We start from the raw sequence: 19,324 nt of genomic DNA on the forward strand, positions 1-19,324 counted from the left end.
TCACAGCACGCTTAGTTTTTAAGATTAAGAGTTCATTTTTGGCTCCTTTTTTTCTCATTGCCTGAAGTTTAGTATGCAACCATCAGAAATGAAAAAAATATCACTATCATATATAAATATTGGAATAGATGACAGTGCAAAAAAAAATTTCATATATAATTGTATACAAATCGTGCTGTGAGCAAAACGGTTAAAGATAATGAGCTATTTATTTTCGTTGTATTGTACACTAAATTGCGATGATTTTGGTATATAACAAATTTTAAAATGATCAAAGCAACACAGAGAAAATATTATCACAAAATGATGCATGAATTCGTAACGCGCAGACATAAAAAAAGTTTTTTTCAAAAATTCACCATAAATCGAAATATTGTGCTAAAGACTTCCCATTTGTTGCAAAATGAAGGTAAATGATTGAATATTACTAGAACGTAAGAGTTTTAGCTTACAATTGCATTTTTCAACCATTTTGGTAGAGTCAAAGTTGACCAAAGGTTGAAATTTTGGCACTTATGATTTATATGAAAATATTTCAAAACTGATAAAAGCTACAACCATGAGTTATTTTTTGTTGTATTTTTCATGAAATTGCACACATTTTCACATATAAAACTTTATGTAAAGGCTAATTGAAAACGGTGCAAAAATTACGACAAAGTGACTAAAGAATTTCTGAGATTTTCAGCAGATTTAGCTGATGCTTTCTTTTGGATTAAGAAAGAAATTCACGCATGCGCAGCTGGGTCACGCTTGTAAACAAAACAACAGCGTGATTCGTGAACTAGCATCCCTCAAGGCTCGTGATTTAAAATTTTTCGCAAACGAGGACTATAAGTATTTTTCCGCAAATATTTAAAAAAACTTTTTTTAGTCAACATATTTTACGTCCACTTGGCACCCGACAGAACTTTTGTTGGCACCCGACAGACAACTTTTGTCAACGTAAAATACGTCCAGTCTGCATTAAAGGGTTAAGTGGGTAGACGTGCCCTTAGGAAACTCGAACACAACTCTCCTCTACGACACCAGCACAGGCTGCCCCCGCCCCCTAGCATCCGCCTCGAGGAGGAAGCAGGCGTTCGACATAGTCCACGGTCTCTCCCATCCATCAGGGTGCACAATGGCGCGCTTCATGACTGACAGGTTCATCTGGCATGGCATCAACAAGGACATCCGACAGTGGGCAAGGAGCTGCATCCCATGCCAGGTGAGCAAAACATCCCGGCACACAGAATCCAGGGTCGGCGACTTCCCCCAGCCTTGTCGGTGCTTCGGCCACATCCACATCGACGTTGTCGGGCCTCTTCTGCAGTTGGGAGGAGCCAGATACCTCCTGACGATCATAGACCACTCCACCCGCTAGCCTGAGGCAACCCCCATGGAGGAGGCATCAACAGCATCATGCGCAGAGGCCCTCCTCTCCAGTTGGATCAGCCGTTTCGGAGTGCCAGACAGCATCACTACAGACAGGGGTCCAGCTTTCTTGTCAGAGCTCTGGGTCTCCTTGGCACGCCTGATGGATACAACACTACACAGCACAATGGCCTACAACCCCACAGCGAACGGCATGGTCGAGAGGGTGCACCGTTCTCTTAAGGCAGCTCTCATGGCACGTTGCACCGAGAGGTGGAAGGAACAGCTGTCCTGAGTCCTGCTGGGTCTCTGCACCGCACTGAAAGCAAATGGCGATGCCTCCCCTGCTGAGAAAGTCTATGGGGAGACACTGGCCGTTCCCGGAGAATTCTTCCCGCCGTCAGCCGACGGCGCTGACACCCCCCTCCCGAGGTTGAGGGAACTTGCACAGAAGTTCGCGCCTTGCCATAAGACCTTTAGCGACAGAATCACCACCTACAGCCTACCCGCCTTAGACTCGTCTTCATCAGGGTGGATGCTTGTCGACCGTTCTGAACCAGGCCCTACAGGGGGCCCCACTGAGTCATCAGGCGGGCCGCCAAGGCATACCTCCTTGACATCCACGGGGGTGAAGACTGGGTCACCATCGACAGACTGAAGCCGGCATTCCTGGAGGATAGCGAAGTATGCGAGGAAGAAGGCAGGTGCCCCAGAGTTCCCCCTCAGTACCTCCCTGCAGATACCCCCCCCCATCAAAGCGGAGTCCGGGGCAGCCCAGGGGACACATCAAGCCAACCCCAGATGTTGGTTCCACCCCATGCCCACAGTTCTCCAGGAGTAGGGGCCCACTCCAACTACCTCAGCATTTGCGTAATTAATGTTGTTGCATCCAATAATTGTTCCTCTACTTATTGTGTTGTTGGGGGGGGAGTATTTGTAAGGGCATCAAATTGCCTCTCCATTTTTGTGTTTCGCTTCTCATATGTACATTAATCACATCATATATGTTACTTGTTATTTCAGATTCTTTATGTATCTCGTTGTATGCATCATTGTACGGCCTTTCCGCCGATATATATATCTGCCTTTTACATGTTCTGTAATGCAGTATTTATGTCTTCTTACGCCTATTAACAAACACAACTGTATGGACGCAGCGGGGGGGCCTCAGGTCGCCCGCTACCTTTCTGTCCGCTTTCTGCATTATAAACAGCTGTCGAGAATAATAAAGAATCAGTCTTTCACTTCTAACATTTCTTGAACCTCACAACACATTTAAGTTATATTTCGACTTGAAAACACTTTGTATAATGAAAAATAACCTTGCCCCATACAAATAAAGTATCCAGAGATTCATTTACGCTAACTAGAAGGAAGAAAAGCGCTCTGAACTGAGCGAAATAAACACCGCGTAAATGATTTCCAAACCAAAACATTGATCGCTATGATTGCAATTTATAATACAAAAGCATTATAAGAATATAAGCGAATCCCACAGGAAAATGACAGGCAGAAGTTCAATACCAAGCACTTTCACGTTTATTAATGCATTGTGTAGGCACAAATGAGACGGATGAAAGGAAGGTTACAAAGCAAACAAAAAAAGTACAATACCAGATGGTCAATTGTCAAATGGTAATAAACAGAAAGATAATCCGGGATCAAGTGGTACTGGATTGTTTCTGCTTATTACCCATTGACAATTGACTATCTGTTATTCTTGTTCTTTTTGTTTACTTTGTAACCTTCCTTTCATCTGTGTCTCATTTGTGCCCAGACGACGCGTTAATAAACGTGAAAGCGCTTGTTACTGAACTTCTGCCTGTCATTTTCATGTGGGATTCGCTTACACACTGAAGTCACATGCATCTACTGTGAATTTTTAAGCAATATAAGAATATATACAATATTATTGGATACATTGAATTAAGGCATAACATTTTAAAAGATCCATGGAAAAGATGCATATTTGTTATGTTGATGTTTGTATGATACGATATGTGAATATAGAGTACAGTAAAATGTAAGCTAGGCTACCGTGTATGTATACGATATACCATAGTGTAGGCTAGCTAATTCTTGTTTGTTATTCAGTGTCTCTTTGTATTGAATTATCATAAGTCACTCTGATGAACCTCCAGAATTAGCTGATATTAATAATTACTATACTGTACTGTGTATGTATAGAGTATACACTATAGTGTAGGCTAGGCTATATTCGAGATACATTTTTTCCAACAAACAATGGGTTTTTTGGAACCTAACCCCATTGTAAGTAGGATAATACCTGTATAAGCAATTTTAGTTTTTTTTTTTGTGTTTGAACCATCAAAATAGGCAGTTCTAAGTGTTTTTAGAAGGGTTCTAAGTATTTGGGGTTTTAGCTATGCGTGGGGGGGTTGTGGTACGCATCCCCCGTGAATACAGGGGGTTTACTGTACCCCTGCTATCATAGCCAAAGATATCAAGAAGCATTCATTTAAATTTATTCGGGTGTACCATATTTCTTTTCCATCTCTTCTCATCTTTTAGGTAAACTTCTGTAAGTATGCTATTTCTTTAAATAAAATTGACATATGCTGTAAAAATTTAATATTTGCTTGACAAATGTGTGCAATACAACATGTTGCCAAAGCATTGATAAGTTGAGGTTTAATTCTCATTGTTTGAAAAGTAGTTTAAATCTCTTAACAGTTTTAAACAAAATGTTAAACCAAATATCTTTAGATCTAGTGAAAGCCATAGAGCATAAGTAGTACAAAAAAAGTGTTTACAGTGTGTGTATATCAGATGATATTTCGTAGCCTGTTTTTGTGCAAGGTTGTTATTCACACCATCTGTTGTTTCAGAGCCTGTTTCTCCGTGGTGTAAATCCAACTAACATGAGCACGAAATCTATGACAGACTTCATGGAAAGGTGGTTGACTGTGTCTAGAGAAGTAGATTCATCTTCCTACTCCTTGCTCTTGCATCTTCCTATACTTCTTGCTTACAATCAACCCACAAATTTTGTGCTTATTTACTAGTAACTATTGTGTCCAATATGTATATTTTTGGGGAAACTTTTTGCAAATTGTTTTCAGAGTTTTCTTGACCTTGTTTGTACATTCTCATGTTCGGAATACATTTGCTAATTCTCTGGACCTCATCTGATAAAAATAAGCTATTCATGATCTTAGATTTGATAAAATTTTACCATATAATGTCAGTTCATTTATAAGGATGAGACAAGTTTATTTTCCAGTTACATATTTTTGTGAAAAGTTATTTGTTTTGAGGTGAACTGTAATTGTACAGCTGTGTAGAATATTCAGTTCTGTTTGTAATTTGGATACTAAGTACTGTATTTCAAAAAGTAATACTTTCTTCTTACTTTTTTTGTTTTTATTAACCAGTTTTGCACAAAACTTTGAAATTCTGAGTTAAGATGGGATGGAGAAAAATTTGTTTTATATGAATTTCTTTTGAAGGGCTTTAGACATTGTCCTCACTTTTAATAATATAAAATAGAGGACTGGTAAAACTGTGAAGCCTTTAAGAATAGCTATAAAATATCTCATAATTCTCCTATAATCTTTTAACCAAAATTACATTATTTTGTGTGTAGATGCAGACTTTTTCTATGGGGCAATGCTGATATCAACTGTTGTGAAAATGCAAAACATCTATAGTTATGGCATTCTTTGTTACTTTCTTTAAAAATCATCAGCTGACAACCTAGAAAACATAAATTAATTTGCTCCTTGCTTAAAGATTTGGAGGTTAGAAGATTCCACAACTGCTCTAGACAAACCATTCCATATTTTAGTTGTACCCAAAATAAAACTCATAGCAAACCGAGTACAGGCAATTCCTGGTTATCAGCAGCCTTGGTGATTGGCGATCTGGTTTTACAGTGCTTGTCTAGCGACAACAATAACTGGATTTTCAGTGCTGATATCCACTTATCGGTTATAGGTGATTTTCGATTATTGTCACGCCGTTGCGAACAGAACCCCCACCAATAACTGGGGACTGCCAGTAGTATTAAACCTGATACTAGAAAATGACACACTGTTTGTAGGAGCAGCCTGCTTAATGTTGAAAGCAAAAACAACTAGATCCTATAAAGAAGAGTGCAGAGAACGGTTGTTGTTGTAGTACAATTTATGCAACAAATATAATGAGCTCACTTTACGTCTATGCCGTAAGTCAACATTAAGAGTTGGCAAAATAAACTTGACTAATGATGTAACTGTCCAAGAGCTTGAGGAGAGAGTCAGCACCCAAAGACCACACTGGAGAACAGTACTCCAAGGAAGAAAAGACTTTAAACACGTAAGTATCATAGATTCATCCAGAAACATTAAAAAACATTTCCACTTTATACCAACATTTTAGGAACCAGAGGGGCAGTGTTATGTATGTGCTTCTCAAAAGTCTATTTCTTATCAGAAGTTATGCCTTGGGTCTTAAAAAGAATCACTGACATTTAAAACAGTACTATTTAATTGTAAATAAGGATGCAAAGGCAAACGTTTTCTGGATCAATTAAGGGATTTTGACAAAGGAAAAATCTATTTCTGGGGGAAGACCTGTGTCACCCAGTGAAATTGGTTCCATTTAGCACATTTCTAGGTATAAGAATTGCTACATATACCAGAGAAAAAAGCTATCTAGAATGCCAGGGTTACCACCCCCGGTTCGCTCATCTATCTGGTATATGTAGCAATTCTTAAACCTAGAAATGTGCTAAATGGAACCAATTTCACTGGCTGACACAGGTCGAGCCCAGAAATTATACTTTGAGTTTTAGAAGGGTAAAGCCTACTCCACTCATGAACATATTCAAGGATTCTGCAACCACAGACCTAAGGTGTAGGGAATGAACGACAGCTAGAAGAGAAGCTACATCATTGGAGTATGATGTCAGTTTGTTCTCAAAACTTTGCCACATGTCACTAGTATATATGATAAATAGCAAAGGTCCACCAACACTATCTTGAGGAACACCTGAAATGACATTACTAAAAGTATTATTAAGAATTAATTTAAAATATTAATAAAAGATCCACCAATTAATAACCGTCGTTTGTAGATAACTGTCTCATGATTTATACTTTTAAAAGCTGCACTAAAATCTAAACTGACCATTCATGCCTTTGCACCCTCATCAAGAGCACTCTGCAAGCCAGTACATATTGACAAGGGTGCATCACAAGTACCAAGGCCTTTACAAAATCCAAACTGTAATGCTCGTAGCAGGTTATTACCTTCAGACCTACAAAGATGTTTCACCTTTCATGTAACCAGATTGCTTTTCAGTCTACCTGCAGGTCTTCATCTTGTTCCTTATGTATCTACTCCTTTTCTGACTTAGTGCTCCTCCCTTTCTCCCCTTTTAGACACATTCCTGATTCATTTCTGTTTGCATAAATGGATAAAGAATTTCCTATTTTTCAGAAACCTGATTCCTCATGTTAACATTTTACAATAGAGTCCTCTGATCTTATCACTTAACTAATTTAAAGGCCAAGTGTGTGGAGTTCTGGGATCTGTTGGTAGTTCTCTCCCATACCACTTGGTTTGCTGATCACAAGCAATTGATTAAGTTATAGAAGGCATTAATCCTTCCAAAGTTAACCTATAGAAGTTGTGTTTACATCTGCCTCACCCCCGTGTCAGAATCATTATAGTCATGAGATCAATTGGTGAATATTCCTCTTGAATGGCACAGTACTGTATTTCCAAATTTGCTGGCTCAAAGTTGGACAAAGTTCCAAAGGCTCCCATACTACTTGCTATTTTTACTCTCAGAAACGATTTTTACATAGACTCCATTCACATGGCCTTGCCATTTCACTTCAAAGTGAAAAAACTTTAAGTAAATGAAATGCTGTATAAAGACTAGTTAATCTCTATGTATTCATGGTGGTTTTGATAGCTTCACACATTTTACTATTCTTTTTAAAATTTTGGAATTAACTATTTTGATATGTATTTTGTATTTTAGTGTTGAATGTTTTACTTGTTGCTATCATATATTCTTTCAAATATTTCTCAATTATCTTTGGGTTTCAATTTAAGCTTCATATTATTGTTTTAGGTATAATACACACAAGCTATTTGTTTTGTGAGTTTCTGGTTCAGCTTTCATTTGCATTGTTCTATTGTTAACAAAGTTGACAATTATATTTAATGCAGATTTTCATTGATTTTGGGAAATGCATTTAATTCTTGTATGAAATGTGTATGGCATCCACATTGAGGGCAGGTTGATTTTAATCATTTTTCTCAGTTAGGTGGTACAGTAATTGAAAATGCTCATTAGCTTGAAGAGTTGTGAAATCTACCAGATTTCTTTTTGCACTTATGAAAGTATTATCTGTGTTTGTTAGATTGGAGTTCGGTTGTATTGTCATCATTTCGTTGTTTTTGCAGTTCTTTTCCCTATATGTTGTTTGTGTTATTGGTGAAAGAGTAAGTTCATCTCTCTGTATGATGTATTTTTGTTCTTAATATGTTTGGCATTTCAGCGTTTTTCCTTGATAGTGAAATAATATGTAGTTTTCTTACATGTCTGATAAATATTTTCTTACATGCACATATCCATGATTTTATTCATGATTTTGTAGCATTGTCAGATGTTAGATATTGGGGGTCTCTTATATTTTCAGCCAAGGTTTTTTCTCAATTTTTAGTTTGTGCATCACAGTATTTTTCTTGGAATTATTAGTTGATGGCATTACTTTTCATTATTTTCTCTTTTACCTCCTCCATTTTGGTTACCTGCCTTTTGGTATATCAGATTTGCAGATGAGTTATGGCAACCCCTTAATATCACTTACAATTTTTCTTCCTTAATGGTGATTCCTGTTCTCTAGAAATATTCTGAGTTTTGTGTTGTTATATTTAGCATGACACTATATCTTGTTAGATGGTTTTGACCACAGTAGATACATTGTGGTTGTATGTTCTCCTGATCCAGTCTCTTCATCCACAGTATGAATATTTAGGATTGCTATGTTATATTTTTCTTATGTCCATACCTTGAGCAACTGTTACACTGGAGGAGTTTAGTAATAGAGTAGAGGGTTAAGGTTCTCTATTTTGTAATATATTGTAATTTGTATTGGTATGGTCTATCCATTATTATTACCTCTATCACTTTTGATATTCCCTTATTTTATTAACTTGGGATGTTGTATACTGTACTTCCAAATGCTGTATTATAAATTATATCTGTACATACTGTACAGGGATTGGATCACGTGGGCTATTCGTTAAATATCCGTTGGTCAAATGATGGACCAATTCTGAGACTTAAAATTATTTGTATTTGTCTCTTCTTTTTGATATGATGAATTCCATATTCCAACTTTGGGCTTTAGATTTGTTTTAATTTGTAACTGTCATTGTCAATGTAGCATATATTCTGCCACATAGATCTTAATGGGTTTTAGAGGTGTTTATTATCATTGATAGGAATATCAGTGTGTGATTTCATTATAAATAACTGCAGCTTTGACTGCATTATTGGCTGCTTTGTTTCCTTTAATGCCTACGTAAGCAGGAATCCAACACTTGTTCATACACGAAACAAACCTTTCAGGCTTTACGTATGGGAAAAATCTCAAAGCGCATAGCTGGATCTGGTTTAAAAATAGAACAAGGTTGGTGGCTTGAGTGTGTTAGCCAATGGGGAAAGAGAGTAGGCGAAGCCTGACCTCTCTTCCCCTTTGCATACGTCGTGACACATTAGTTATCTCTCAAATCGTCTTCAAGCAAGACGTGCGCTGCCCTTTCTAGCATAGAAGCAGGTTTTTTGCGCACTTCCTATTCATTCTTCACCTTGGTGCTCTGGTTTTTTCATTCTGTTTTTGTTTTTGTGTTTCTGTGATATATTTGGGATTATCAGTGTGTATTTACTTCAAGAGGCAAACCCATGAGTCATCTAAGAAGGCTTTGCCTCAGAGGAAATGTTTTGGGGTAGGTAACAATCCTTGTTTTCGTTATCTAGTGTCTCTCGATACTCATCCTCATTCGACTTGTAGCAGATGCAAATTAAATGATTGCAGTGTATGTAACCCCTGTCCAGAGTGTAGTGATTGGTCTCTGGAGTAATGGAATCATTTTGGTAAGAAGAAGAAATACAAGAGGAAATCGGCTGTTCAATCATGGGAAGGCTTTGTGCCTCCAATGGTGTTGGATGCTGCCATTCCTTGTTCTTTCTCTCGTTCACCAGATTGCCTCTTATTGCATCTTCTTCTCAGGACGATTTTACTCCTCGTTCTTCTATTGCTTCGTCTCTAGATAGTTCAAGGAAGGGTTTGAGAGATCTTACAATTGATTTAACTGCCTCTGTTCTTTCGGTGGGGTGGGAGGCTTTCTTCTCCTGTGAGGAGGGAGGCAGCTCCCCCTTGTACTGTTGTTTCAGGTATAGGTGTGTGGGAGGTCACAAAGTGCTGGTCTTCATTAGGCCTACTAGGGGAGCCCCATCTTGTGGGCCTACTGTCCCACCTCATTTTCCCGTCTCCCAGTGTCTGCCGCCATGTCAGTCTCTACAGCTACGGTGTCTGTGACTTCTGCTTGCATTTCTACAGCTGCAACATCCTCGGCCTACACCGTACCTTCATCGGCCGTGCCTACCATTGGTTTCCATTCCTGGGCCTTTTACGTCTACTCCTCCCAACTCCTTTATTCAAGTTCTGGTGGAGAGAGTTGAAGGTGCACTTCTGAAGAAGTTTGGCCGCTCCAATATGAAGAAATCGAAGAGATGTCATAGATCTCCGTATTCCTCGTCTTCTTCTCATTCATCTTATTCGTCGTTTGTTCGTTCCATTCCATGGAGGCATTGGAGGAAGAAGGACTTCGTGGCCCCTCCTCTCAAGATCTGTGGGCCCTCTGTGGATTCCTACTCCATTTCTCCTTTGTCTGGGGGCAAGGCCAACCGTCCGTCTCCTACAGTTGATTCTTGGCCGGCTAATCACAGTAGTATTGTTGCCTCCAAGTTTTTTCCTGGTTCGTCTCCAGCTGCCCCTCTGGGGTTACATGCTGCCACAGACGGCTGTGTGTCTGTCAAGGTTCACGGCCATATGTCTTCTACTTTAGCAACTGACGAGCATTGCCCAGTTCCTGATTCTTGTGCGGCAACGCACTCTGCAAGAGAAGTCTCCTCTAAAAGCCGTAGATGTATGGATCGGGCTCCTCCTCAAGAAGTTGCAGTTGTTTCATCCCCTCCACTCGTCCTGCTCAAGAAATGTGGGTTAAGACTGTGGCCGTTAAGAAGGACGACAAGGCAGCCATAAAGAAGTTGACATCACACCTGAGGGAATGTTTCCATGATTGGGACCGTTCCTCTCTTAGGACAAGCAGTCCATGGTCTTGTTTGCGTGGCCGTTCCTTTATTATATAGTCCACGCTCTCATTCTTGTGGGTGTGGCACCGCTATCAAGACAGAGTCCCTTGTCATTCATTAGAAGATATACTGTACACCTAAAAAGTGTTAGGCACCTAAAAAGTGTTAGGCCCTGGTTGTTCTAATGCTCCAGCAGTGAACAATGATTTGGGGGGGGGGATGCCGCTGATTCAGTTGACAGGCTGGATTGAGAATCTCGTGGCAGACAACCATGAACTTTTGACTGTGTACGCAGAGGTTGTGGAACTCATTCGTGGGTACAACAAATTAATGGAAGAGAGTGTGGCTACCAGTTCGGATTATCCTTTGGGTCTTGAAGGCCTGCTGGGGCCCAAGAAAGAAATGAAGGCATCATTGGGGATGCCATGTTCAAACCGTGCTGACTGTGTTCTTAACCAAATAATTCTCTTATCTCTGGACAGGACAACTCTCTTCGGTCTAGCAGGTCATTTAAGTTGCTCCCTCCTCCTCTTCCACAACATAGACGTTTTTACAAAACTCCTAATTTTGCGTTACAATTGAGGCAGGTGGATCTGGACCAAGTTCCCCTAGGCTTGGGTCTTTCTTTAGATCAAGTCCAGGCAGAGGGCACCTCCTTTACGCACCAAGTCGGCTACAATGGAATTGACTGTTTCTGCAGTGTTCCAGGCAGTCTTGTGGCTTACCTGTGGTCAACGACAGTTGGCAAGATTTCTTCTGCTGCCATGTCTAGCGACAGTGAGGAGAGTACCACCTTTCTTAGACTTTTGCAGTCTGGTGGCAAGACTATTTCACATCTGGCTCAACTAACAGCAAACATTTGGGCGTATTGGTTATTGAATGGAAGAGATGCTGCCCTCTCTAAGATCTCCAATTGTTGGCCCAGATTCTACCTTTGCACTGAGAAATGGAACAATTCCAGGATCTTTGTCACCCTTCCCAAGGACCAAGTTGCAGTGGTGTTATGGATTTGTGTTAATGTAAATGAGTACTGGAGTGGTAACATGGAACATGTTATTGAATAATGGAACTATTCATATATTGTGTATTTCATTGGTTACTTATTGGTCTTGGTAAACTTTAGGATCCTTGAGAAAATCTTAGAATGTTTACTTTGGGAGTGTAGTTGACAATATGGTCAGTCATTTGGCCAGTGATATTTGGGACTTGTTTATTTTATATGTAAATTGTTGTGTTCTCTGCATAGTATTTTTGTTCTGTTATGGCAGTGGTAACTATTACTGTTCTTTAGTAAAATACGTTAGGTTGTCACTATTTCGTTTCATTCTAGCCTAGTGAACCATAAAGATTTTGGCAACCTTGCCAGGATAACTTGGTAATAGGCTATGAATGGTAATCAGAATGTTATGTGCTTAGCATTATACTTGATAATTTCATGCTGGAGTTAAGTTTTGTATTGAATGCTCTTGTGAACTTTGTCCTTACTAGCTTGGCCTGTCTAGGTTTTTACTAGCCTAACCTGTCTAGGTCATTGCTAACCTGACCTAGTCTAATTTTTATTACTTGTGTGATAGTGATACTTAATGGCTACCTTTAATATACTGTAGAGACATTTAAATTATACCCCTCAGCAGCAGTGTTGAAATGTGGTTTACAACGAAATGACTGGATTCTGTTAGCAGACTGTTACCAGATTCCAGTGAAGCTCCGTTGGAAAAAGTCTTTGGTTGTGAATGCTGTTTTTCAAAGCTTATTAGATAATGAGATTGTGGATGAATCTGCACTTGATCTTTGTGTACCACAAGATCATGCATCTGAAGATGTGTGTGTGATAATTGAGAGGCTAGAGTTAGGAAGGTTAAAAAGAGAGCATGAGAGAAAAAGAAAGGGAACATCATGAATTACTGTTGCTAGAGAAAAGAGCCGAGCTTGGTATTGTGCAAGATGCTTCAAATGAAGAGAGATTTGACATTTTTAAATGTATAAGAATGGTTCTAGAGTTTGATGAATTAGAGGCAAGTGAATTTTGTGAATTTTTTGTACAATTTGAGAAGCTTGGATTATATAATTTTGAAGGGTTTTTCTATAGCACTCGCTAAAAGTTACAAATTATTGTAATGGCATATCTTTAATGCTTAATGATGACTGATCTTATTGCACACAGTTCTGCTGTGAAAACAGAACAACTGTTAGACATGAAAACTTAGTATGTTTTGTCAGGTGATATGGCTGTAGAGAAAACTTAAGTGTTTTCTCAGGTGATATGGCTGTAGATCCCATGTCTGATAGAGATTGGGATCCATCAGGATAAACACTACAGTACAGTACTAAATATTGTGGACCTTTTGTGTTCTATTGCATGTTTTGATATTTTGGAGTACAAGAATGGTTTTTATAAAGAATAATTTCAAGTGTACACAGTTTTGTCTTTTGTGTGTGTTTCAAGGAAGAGTTAGTTCTATAACTGGAGGAAATGTAATATATATTTTATGACTAGAGCAGTATATTGAATGTGATTGGGAAAGGTGGCGAGTGATTTTTTATACAGTTTATATCTCTGATCACGAAAGTTTACATCTATGATTAAAAAGGTTTTTTTTTGGTGACTCGCTTGTAGTTTTCATGAACTTTGTAGTCTTACTAATTTGCAAGTAAGAGAGGTAGTCCATTGCTTTTGTACTGGAAAAAGGAATTTCACAAAGATTTAACAGCCATAGTGTATATTCTTCTGAGTCCATAATTATGAACTGAATCTTAACTTTCTAAAGTTATATCTAAGGCCAAACTATATATCAGACATCCATGGTCGAGGGTAGACCTAACACTTGCTCTGTACTGCAATGTCAAGGTTGGTTTGTCACCTCCCCAATTTGTGAGTTTATAAAATGTATATTTTGCATTTGCCCTTTGTATAGGCTATGTGTATTTTCCAGTTTAGATGTGTAATCAAAGATTATGCCTATGAACATTGAGATTAGAAATCATGATGTACCCCATAAGTCAAACAACAAAGTCCATTTTTTTACTTTATTTTACTTTTTTATAGAACATTATTGCTGTTTTTTTTTATGGAGAGCTAAAACCCTAATCTTGAGGCCCATGTATCTATTTTTACCTGAGAATTATTTATGATACGTTTAGCATGTCCTATGTTAGATGCTGTGTAGAGCATTGCAAAATCGTCCATGTAAACCTTTTTTTTTTCCAATCCAACTTGTAGTTGACTAATGTCATTCATTGTTAGTGTGAAGAGAGTGCTACTATGAACACTTCCCCGTGGAACTCTGTGCTCAAGTGAGAAAGTCTTTGAATAAGTATCATCTATTTATACTTGAAAGATATGGTCTATTAAGAAATTTTCAATAAAAACTGGTAAGTGACATGTATTTTTGTGTATTGTTCTTAATAATAAGTATCTCCAGGTGGTACCACAAGCTCTTTGTATATTAAAGGCAACACCTGTTGTGACTTGCTTGTGTTCCAATCCTCTATGGATGTGATCTTCCATACAGGCTAGTATTATTATGGTGGATCTATTTGTTCTTGGATCCAAACTACGTAGGCAACAGTATTTTCATTTAATGTCAAAGGTTTACAAAAAACATAATACAAAATCAAATATTTTATTATACACTATACACATCATCACATGGCAACATTTACTCGTTTCACTGATGGAATGACCTAGTAATAACTTTGTGAACTATGACATATCGGCAATAAAATAATACAGGGGGAGTGTTAATCCAGAACATGTTACACTGGAATACAAACCTTCTTAAAAAAAGTATATAAAAGGAATGGGCTCTTTGAAACTGTAAGAGGTATGCTAAATTTTTCAACCCAATATCTAATCAATGTTAATGTAAACATTCCATTCTTATGACACCATAAACAGCTACAACCACCTACTATAACACCATAAATAGAGAAACACATCAAATGGAAAGTGTATCTTATTCCTTCTTGGCATTAATGTGCATTTCTGGCCTGATGTCATTCACAAGTTGCAAAATACGCTCAATTACCTGAAATGAAGGGAGCAGACATTTTATACCTTATGAATCAGCATTGTGTTTAACATACTACTTTATAATAATCATAAAACAATTTTATCTGCAAACTTTATGCAATGCTAGTGTGAAAACCATCAAAACATTGATTGAAATGTTAAAAAATTCCCAGTTACGCCAGGGTATATAAAACACAAATGCACTTGGGCATGATTAAAATATTGAAAAAAATCAAAAGAGCTTGAAACTAGTATATACAAAAGGAATAACCCCACGAATATATAACACCATGACAAAGATTTTAAAACATTGTGTTAATTAGCTATTTTTTTATTACTCTATTTTTGATAGCATAGTCGCTTGTTTCATCCTCAAGGATATACTGCTCCATGGTCTACCAGAGCTCTATGGGTGACCAAACTAATATCAATGAATTCTCTTATGGCTGGTCTCGTGGCCGGGTACTGTGTTGTAGTGATAAACATTGGACTCAAAGATAAGGGGGACACTTTCCCAAATCTTTACAGTGAGGCTGTATACCCACGTTCTTCCATCGTCAAAACCTACTTAGAAGAGGAAGTGATTAATGCGCAGGCACAGTCTGCCGTAGTGTCAACAACAGACCCGTCGCAGAGACCAAAAACCATTACTCTTCTTTGTTAACCCAGTGAAGTTTATTATTACCAGCACTCCGGAAAAATTTGAAATTTTTCTCTGATTTCATTAGCAAGGATCATGGAAACATCAAAAATAGCCTATAAAATTAAGAGTAACCCAGTGAAGTTTATTATTACCAGCACTCCGGAAAAATTTGAAATTTTTCTCTGATTTCATTAGCAAGGATCATGGAAACATCAAAAATAGCCTATAAAATTAAGAGTGATCTATAATAACAATCTGGATTAGGCAATACCCCTATACTAGGCTAAGAAAGAACAAGCAAGCCTAAGATTATGTATAATCAGTATCCTAGGCTCAATAGAATAACCCAGTTTTTATGACTCAGTAGCCTATCTGTAAGGTTACATATTAGTAGGGTCTTATGTACCCTATATCCTTAAAAGGTGATATAAACCTTGAACAGGCAGTAGCCTAACAAGATTAAGTAGGAACCCCTTTTTAGGGGGAATATCCTACCATCAGCCTAAAACAGCTGTGGCCGAATGTATCAGATAAAAGGGGAGTCTCGGCCACATAAAACAGAAAACCAGATTATAAAAGGGTTATTTTCTCTATGGTTTATATCCTAAAGTTTTAAATATGCCTAGAATAGGTTAAGAGAGAACCCTCTAAGAAATCCTCTATTCTTAGCTTATTGTAGACTATACTAGAAGCATTAACCTAAGCCATATAAAACAGTAGCTTGGATTAGTTACACAAATTAGTTCATAGCAGCTAGTCTGAATGGCATGACAATTAGAATTAAAATTTCACATAGCCAAAGCAAAAGGACTAACAGTGTATAAGTAATACAGCCATATACAAATTAACCTGTAATATGGAAACTATATGAGGAACTACAGAAGTGTCCCTCATTAAAAACAAACAATACTACCTAGCTTCTAATAACAACTTGTTTTATATCACTACAGGGCTGCCATTATACAGGACCCTCAGCCTAAGTGTTCTGTAACAAATTGCTCGGTTCACTTTTTGACAGTGGGTACATAGTCCATGTAAATAACAAGGAAAATTTGCTTGGTTGCCAGATATGTGCAAAATTTGTATTATACTCTGGGCTGACTCGATGGTCCTAGGGCTCAGTATGGGTGAGGAAGGGGGAGATTATATCTCAGGCAGAACTCCGGCAGCAGATATTTAACCCTTTCTCTGAACAAGATCTATGTTTAGGCCAAAACCCCGTAACATCAGATCAGTCCCCAGTACCTCCCAAGTTAACCCTGCTGAGGAAGCAGAGGAATCTTTCCATGGGGGTCACATTCTTACTAAGGAATATGAAGTGGACATGCCACTGAAATGGCCCTGCTGAACCCATTAGGATCAGGGACACGAATTTCAGCTAGCCATGGGAGAAACCTTCCAGAAGAAATTCTATTTCCCATGCAGCTATCAATGCTGAAAAGCATCTTTCCCCCAAAAGGGATACTAAGATCCACCTAACTCAACTGAAATCACTACATTTTCAGAGGGGTATAGTAACTTACCCAGGACTTCTGCCCCTTGGTTAAAAGGCAGCTACAGTTCAGTTGTTGAAGCTCAGTCAGATTGCACAAGCTCCCCCAAAAGGGATACATAGTTTGCGGCAGTTGATCAATTTCGTAAGGAAATAACGAGCAACATCAAATATGTCCTTGCCACAGAATGGCAATATATAAGGGACATGATGCATGATTCCGAAAAAGAAATTAAGTCAGTCATGTACACCCCAAAGTGTAAAAGTACTGCATCCTGTAACTGAAAAGTGAGAGTAGATACAATGCTGCCCAAACAAGGTCTAATGTTAGAATTCCAACTGGAAATAACAAAATGGTCAGTTCGTAATGCAAAACATAATAGGGGCTCCGTTACTCACCCCTGATGATACTGATAATAATCCTTGGCGAGACACCTCAATGTGCATTTTCTCTCCCGATGGTATCTGTCTAATTAATGAGAGAAAAACTATGATCGAAGTTGTACATGTAGAATTTAAAGACAGGGCAGCATTCCCTAATACAGAATGGCACCTGGTACCAACTTCACCAGACATGGAGAAACCACTAACAGAAATGGTTCTCTTACCTGTGCCTATAGCATTAAAAGCGAAAAATGGATCTCTACTTCCATTCCGAATAAGACCCAAGTTGCTCACCAAGTAGCCCCAGCCTCCTGTCCCTTGACTTTCAAAATGATTAATCATGTGAGGGCAGATTATCAAAGTTTTGTAGTGACTAAAAAATGAGAGAGAATGGCAGAATTAAAGCACTGCGACAGTCATCCCAGTTTTAGGAAATTCCACCAAGGGATTGGCAACGCTACAATTCCCTTTTGAAAAGGAAAAAGCTCCGTTTAGATATAGTTACACAGCAGTTGGGACCCCTATAAGAAGAATCTCAGAGGGGACAGCCTTGGCAGAATTTCATGCTAGGATCCACCTCCTTAGTATTATAACCTCTACCACCTTGCTGGAAGTTGCCACCATAAAGACTTCCAGAAGATTCCAGAACAATTTTGCTGTTGTGGCCAAAAGTTTTATGAGAACCCTATGGGAAGCACTGTGGTGCATAAAAGCGTGAATCCATTGGAGGGCTCCAACAAGTCACTTCCCAAAGTAATTTCATTATTACATTCTAACCTCTTCTGTAAGGACCTGTTTGAGGAGTCTGTTATGGCTAAACTTAACAAGCAAGCCCACCAACAGAATTGTACAGAGTACGCTCTTCTGGGAGAAGGGGAATTCAGGAAACAAAAAACCCGAAACTTCCCTTTACCCAACCCAAAAAGGCTCGCTATGATAAAAAATCCTATAAGCCTTTAGTCACCCCAAAAATTTTTCCTCAAAGACAGGTAGGTGGTCAGAAGGGACAACTCCCTGCAAAGGGATAGCAGCACCAGCAACAAGGAAATCCTTTTCACAAGGTCCGAAGACCCTCTTATAGGGGGAAAAGGAAAAGCAACACCTGGAATGCCTATTAAGGGCAAAGGCAGAGGAAGAGACGGATACCAATAGGAATTGTATGGTCGGGGGTTGACTATGATGGCACCTTAAGCAGTGGAAGTCTTCCCCTTGGGGGACAGCATTATTTTCAAATGGGCTGGGGTGGAAATAGTCTCATCCCTCCCCCTCCTTTAAAGGGGTTCTTCCAAAAACCAGACCCCTCTCTGGAAAATTACGTGCAGAAAGTATCTATGGGAGCCACAGAGAAACATACATATATTCGCCACCATGCGCGCCTCTTCAGTGTCCCCAAAAAGGATTCCTCTGGACGAAGAGTGATCCTCGACCAATCAACATTAAACAAGAACATTGTTTGCCAAAATTTTCGGGTAACTACCATTGCCCAAGTACGTTCAATTATTCCAAAAAGGACTTGGACAGTTTCTATACATATGAAAGATGCATACTGGCATGTCCCTATTGGCATTTCCTTCCACCCCTTCTTAAGGTTCCAGACGGAAAGATACGTACAGGTTCAAAGTCATGTCCTTTGGGCTAAACACTACCCCTAGAATTTTTTACAAAATTAGCAACAGTAGTTGTTTGAGAACTCAAACAAGAGGGAATACAGTACAATTAATAGCCTACTTAGATGACTGGTTGATCTGGGGGCCCACAAGAAAAAGTGTGCTTGAAAAACCTAAGAGCAGATTACAGTCAAAAGGCTTTATAATAAATTGGAAAAAATCCCGCCTCACGCCAGCAGACGCCTTCAGTGTCTCTACCCCATCATACTCGAAACAGGTTAAGGAAAGTCTTCAAAAGGTTCCTTGCACAGCCCAGAGTTTTCAGACAGCAATTAGAACATATGATGGGCCTGTTGCAGTTTGCATCAGTGATAGATTCAATACTCAAATTGCAACTGAAAATGTGAACAAATACTGGCTATCGCATGCAAGAAAAAAGATGCGAGACCAACCTCATCAAAAGATTAAAAAAGTTGGGGAGATACTTCGGCCT

The 19,324-nt window shown here is 38.8% G+C and overlaps 2 protein-coding genes across 7 annotated transcripts in view; one reads left to right on the forward strand and one right to left on the reverse strand.

Annotated features, from left to right (window-relative positions):
* LOC136833472 (LETM1 domain-containing protein 1) overlaps positions 1-4,729 on the forward strand; it is a 414,955-nt gene extending 410,226 nt beyond the window's left edge. For all 6 annotated transcript variants that reach the window (XM_067095677.1, XM_067095676.1, XM_067095671.1 and 3 more), the window contains exon 8: positions 4,206-4,729. In XM_067095677.1, coding sequence (XP_066951778.1) covers positions 4,206-4,382 — 177 coding nt within the window. In that variant the 3' untranslated portion in view covers positions 4,383-4,729. The remainder of the gene's footprint in view (positions 1-4,205) is intronic.
* Positions 4,730-14,302: 9,573 nt separating this feature from the next.
* Vha13 (V-type proton ATPase subunit Vha13) overlaps positions 14,303-19,324 on the reverse strand; it is a 60,972-nt gene continuing 55,950 nt past the window's right edge. Inside the window, exon 4 of the mRNA XM_067095665.1 lies at positions 14,303-14,721. Coding sequence (XP_066951766.1) covers positions 14,650-14,721 — 72 coding nt within the window. The 3' untranslated portion in view covers positions 14,303-14,649. The remainder of the gene's footprint in view (positions 14,722-19,324) is intronic.

The sequence above is a fragment of the Macrobrachium rosenbergii genome, chromosome 51 (genome assembly GCF_040412425.1).
Source record: "Macrobrachium rosenbergii isolate ZJJX-2024 chromosome 51, ASM4041242v1, whole genome shotgun sequence".
Taxonomy (NCBI): Eukaryota; Metazoa; Arthropoda; class Malacostraca; order Decapoda; family Palaemonidae; genus Macrobrachium; species Macrobrachium rosenbergii.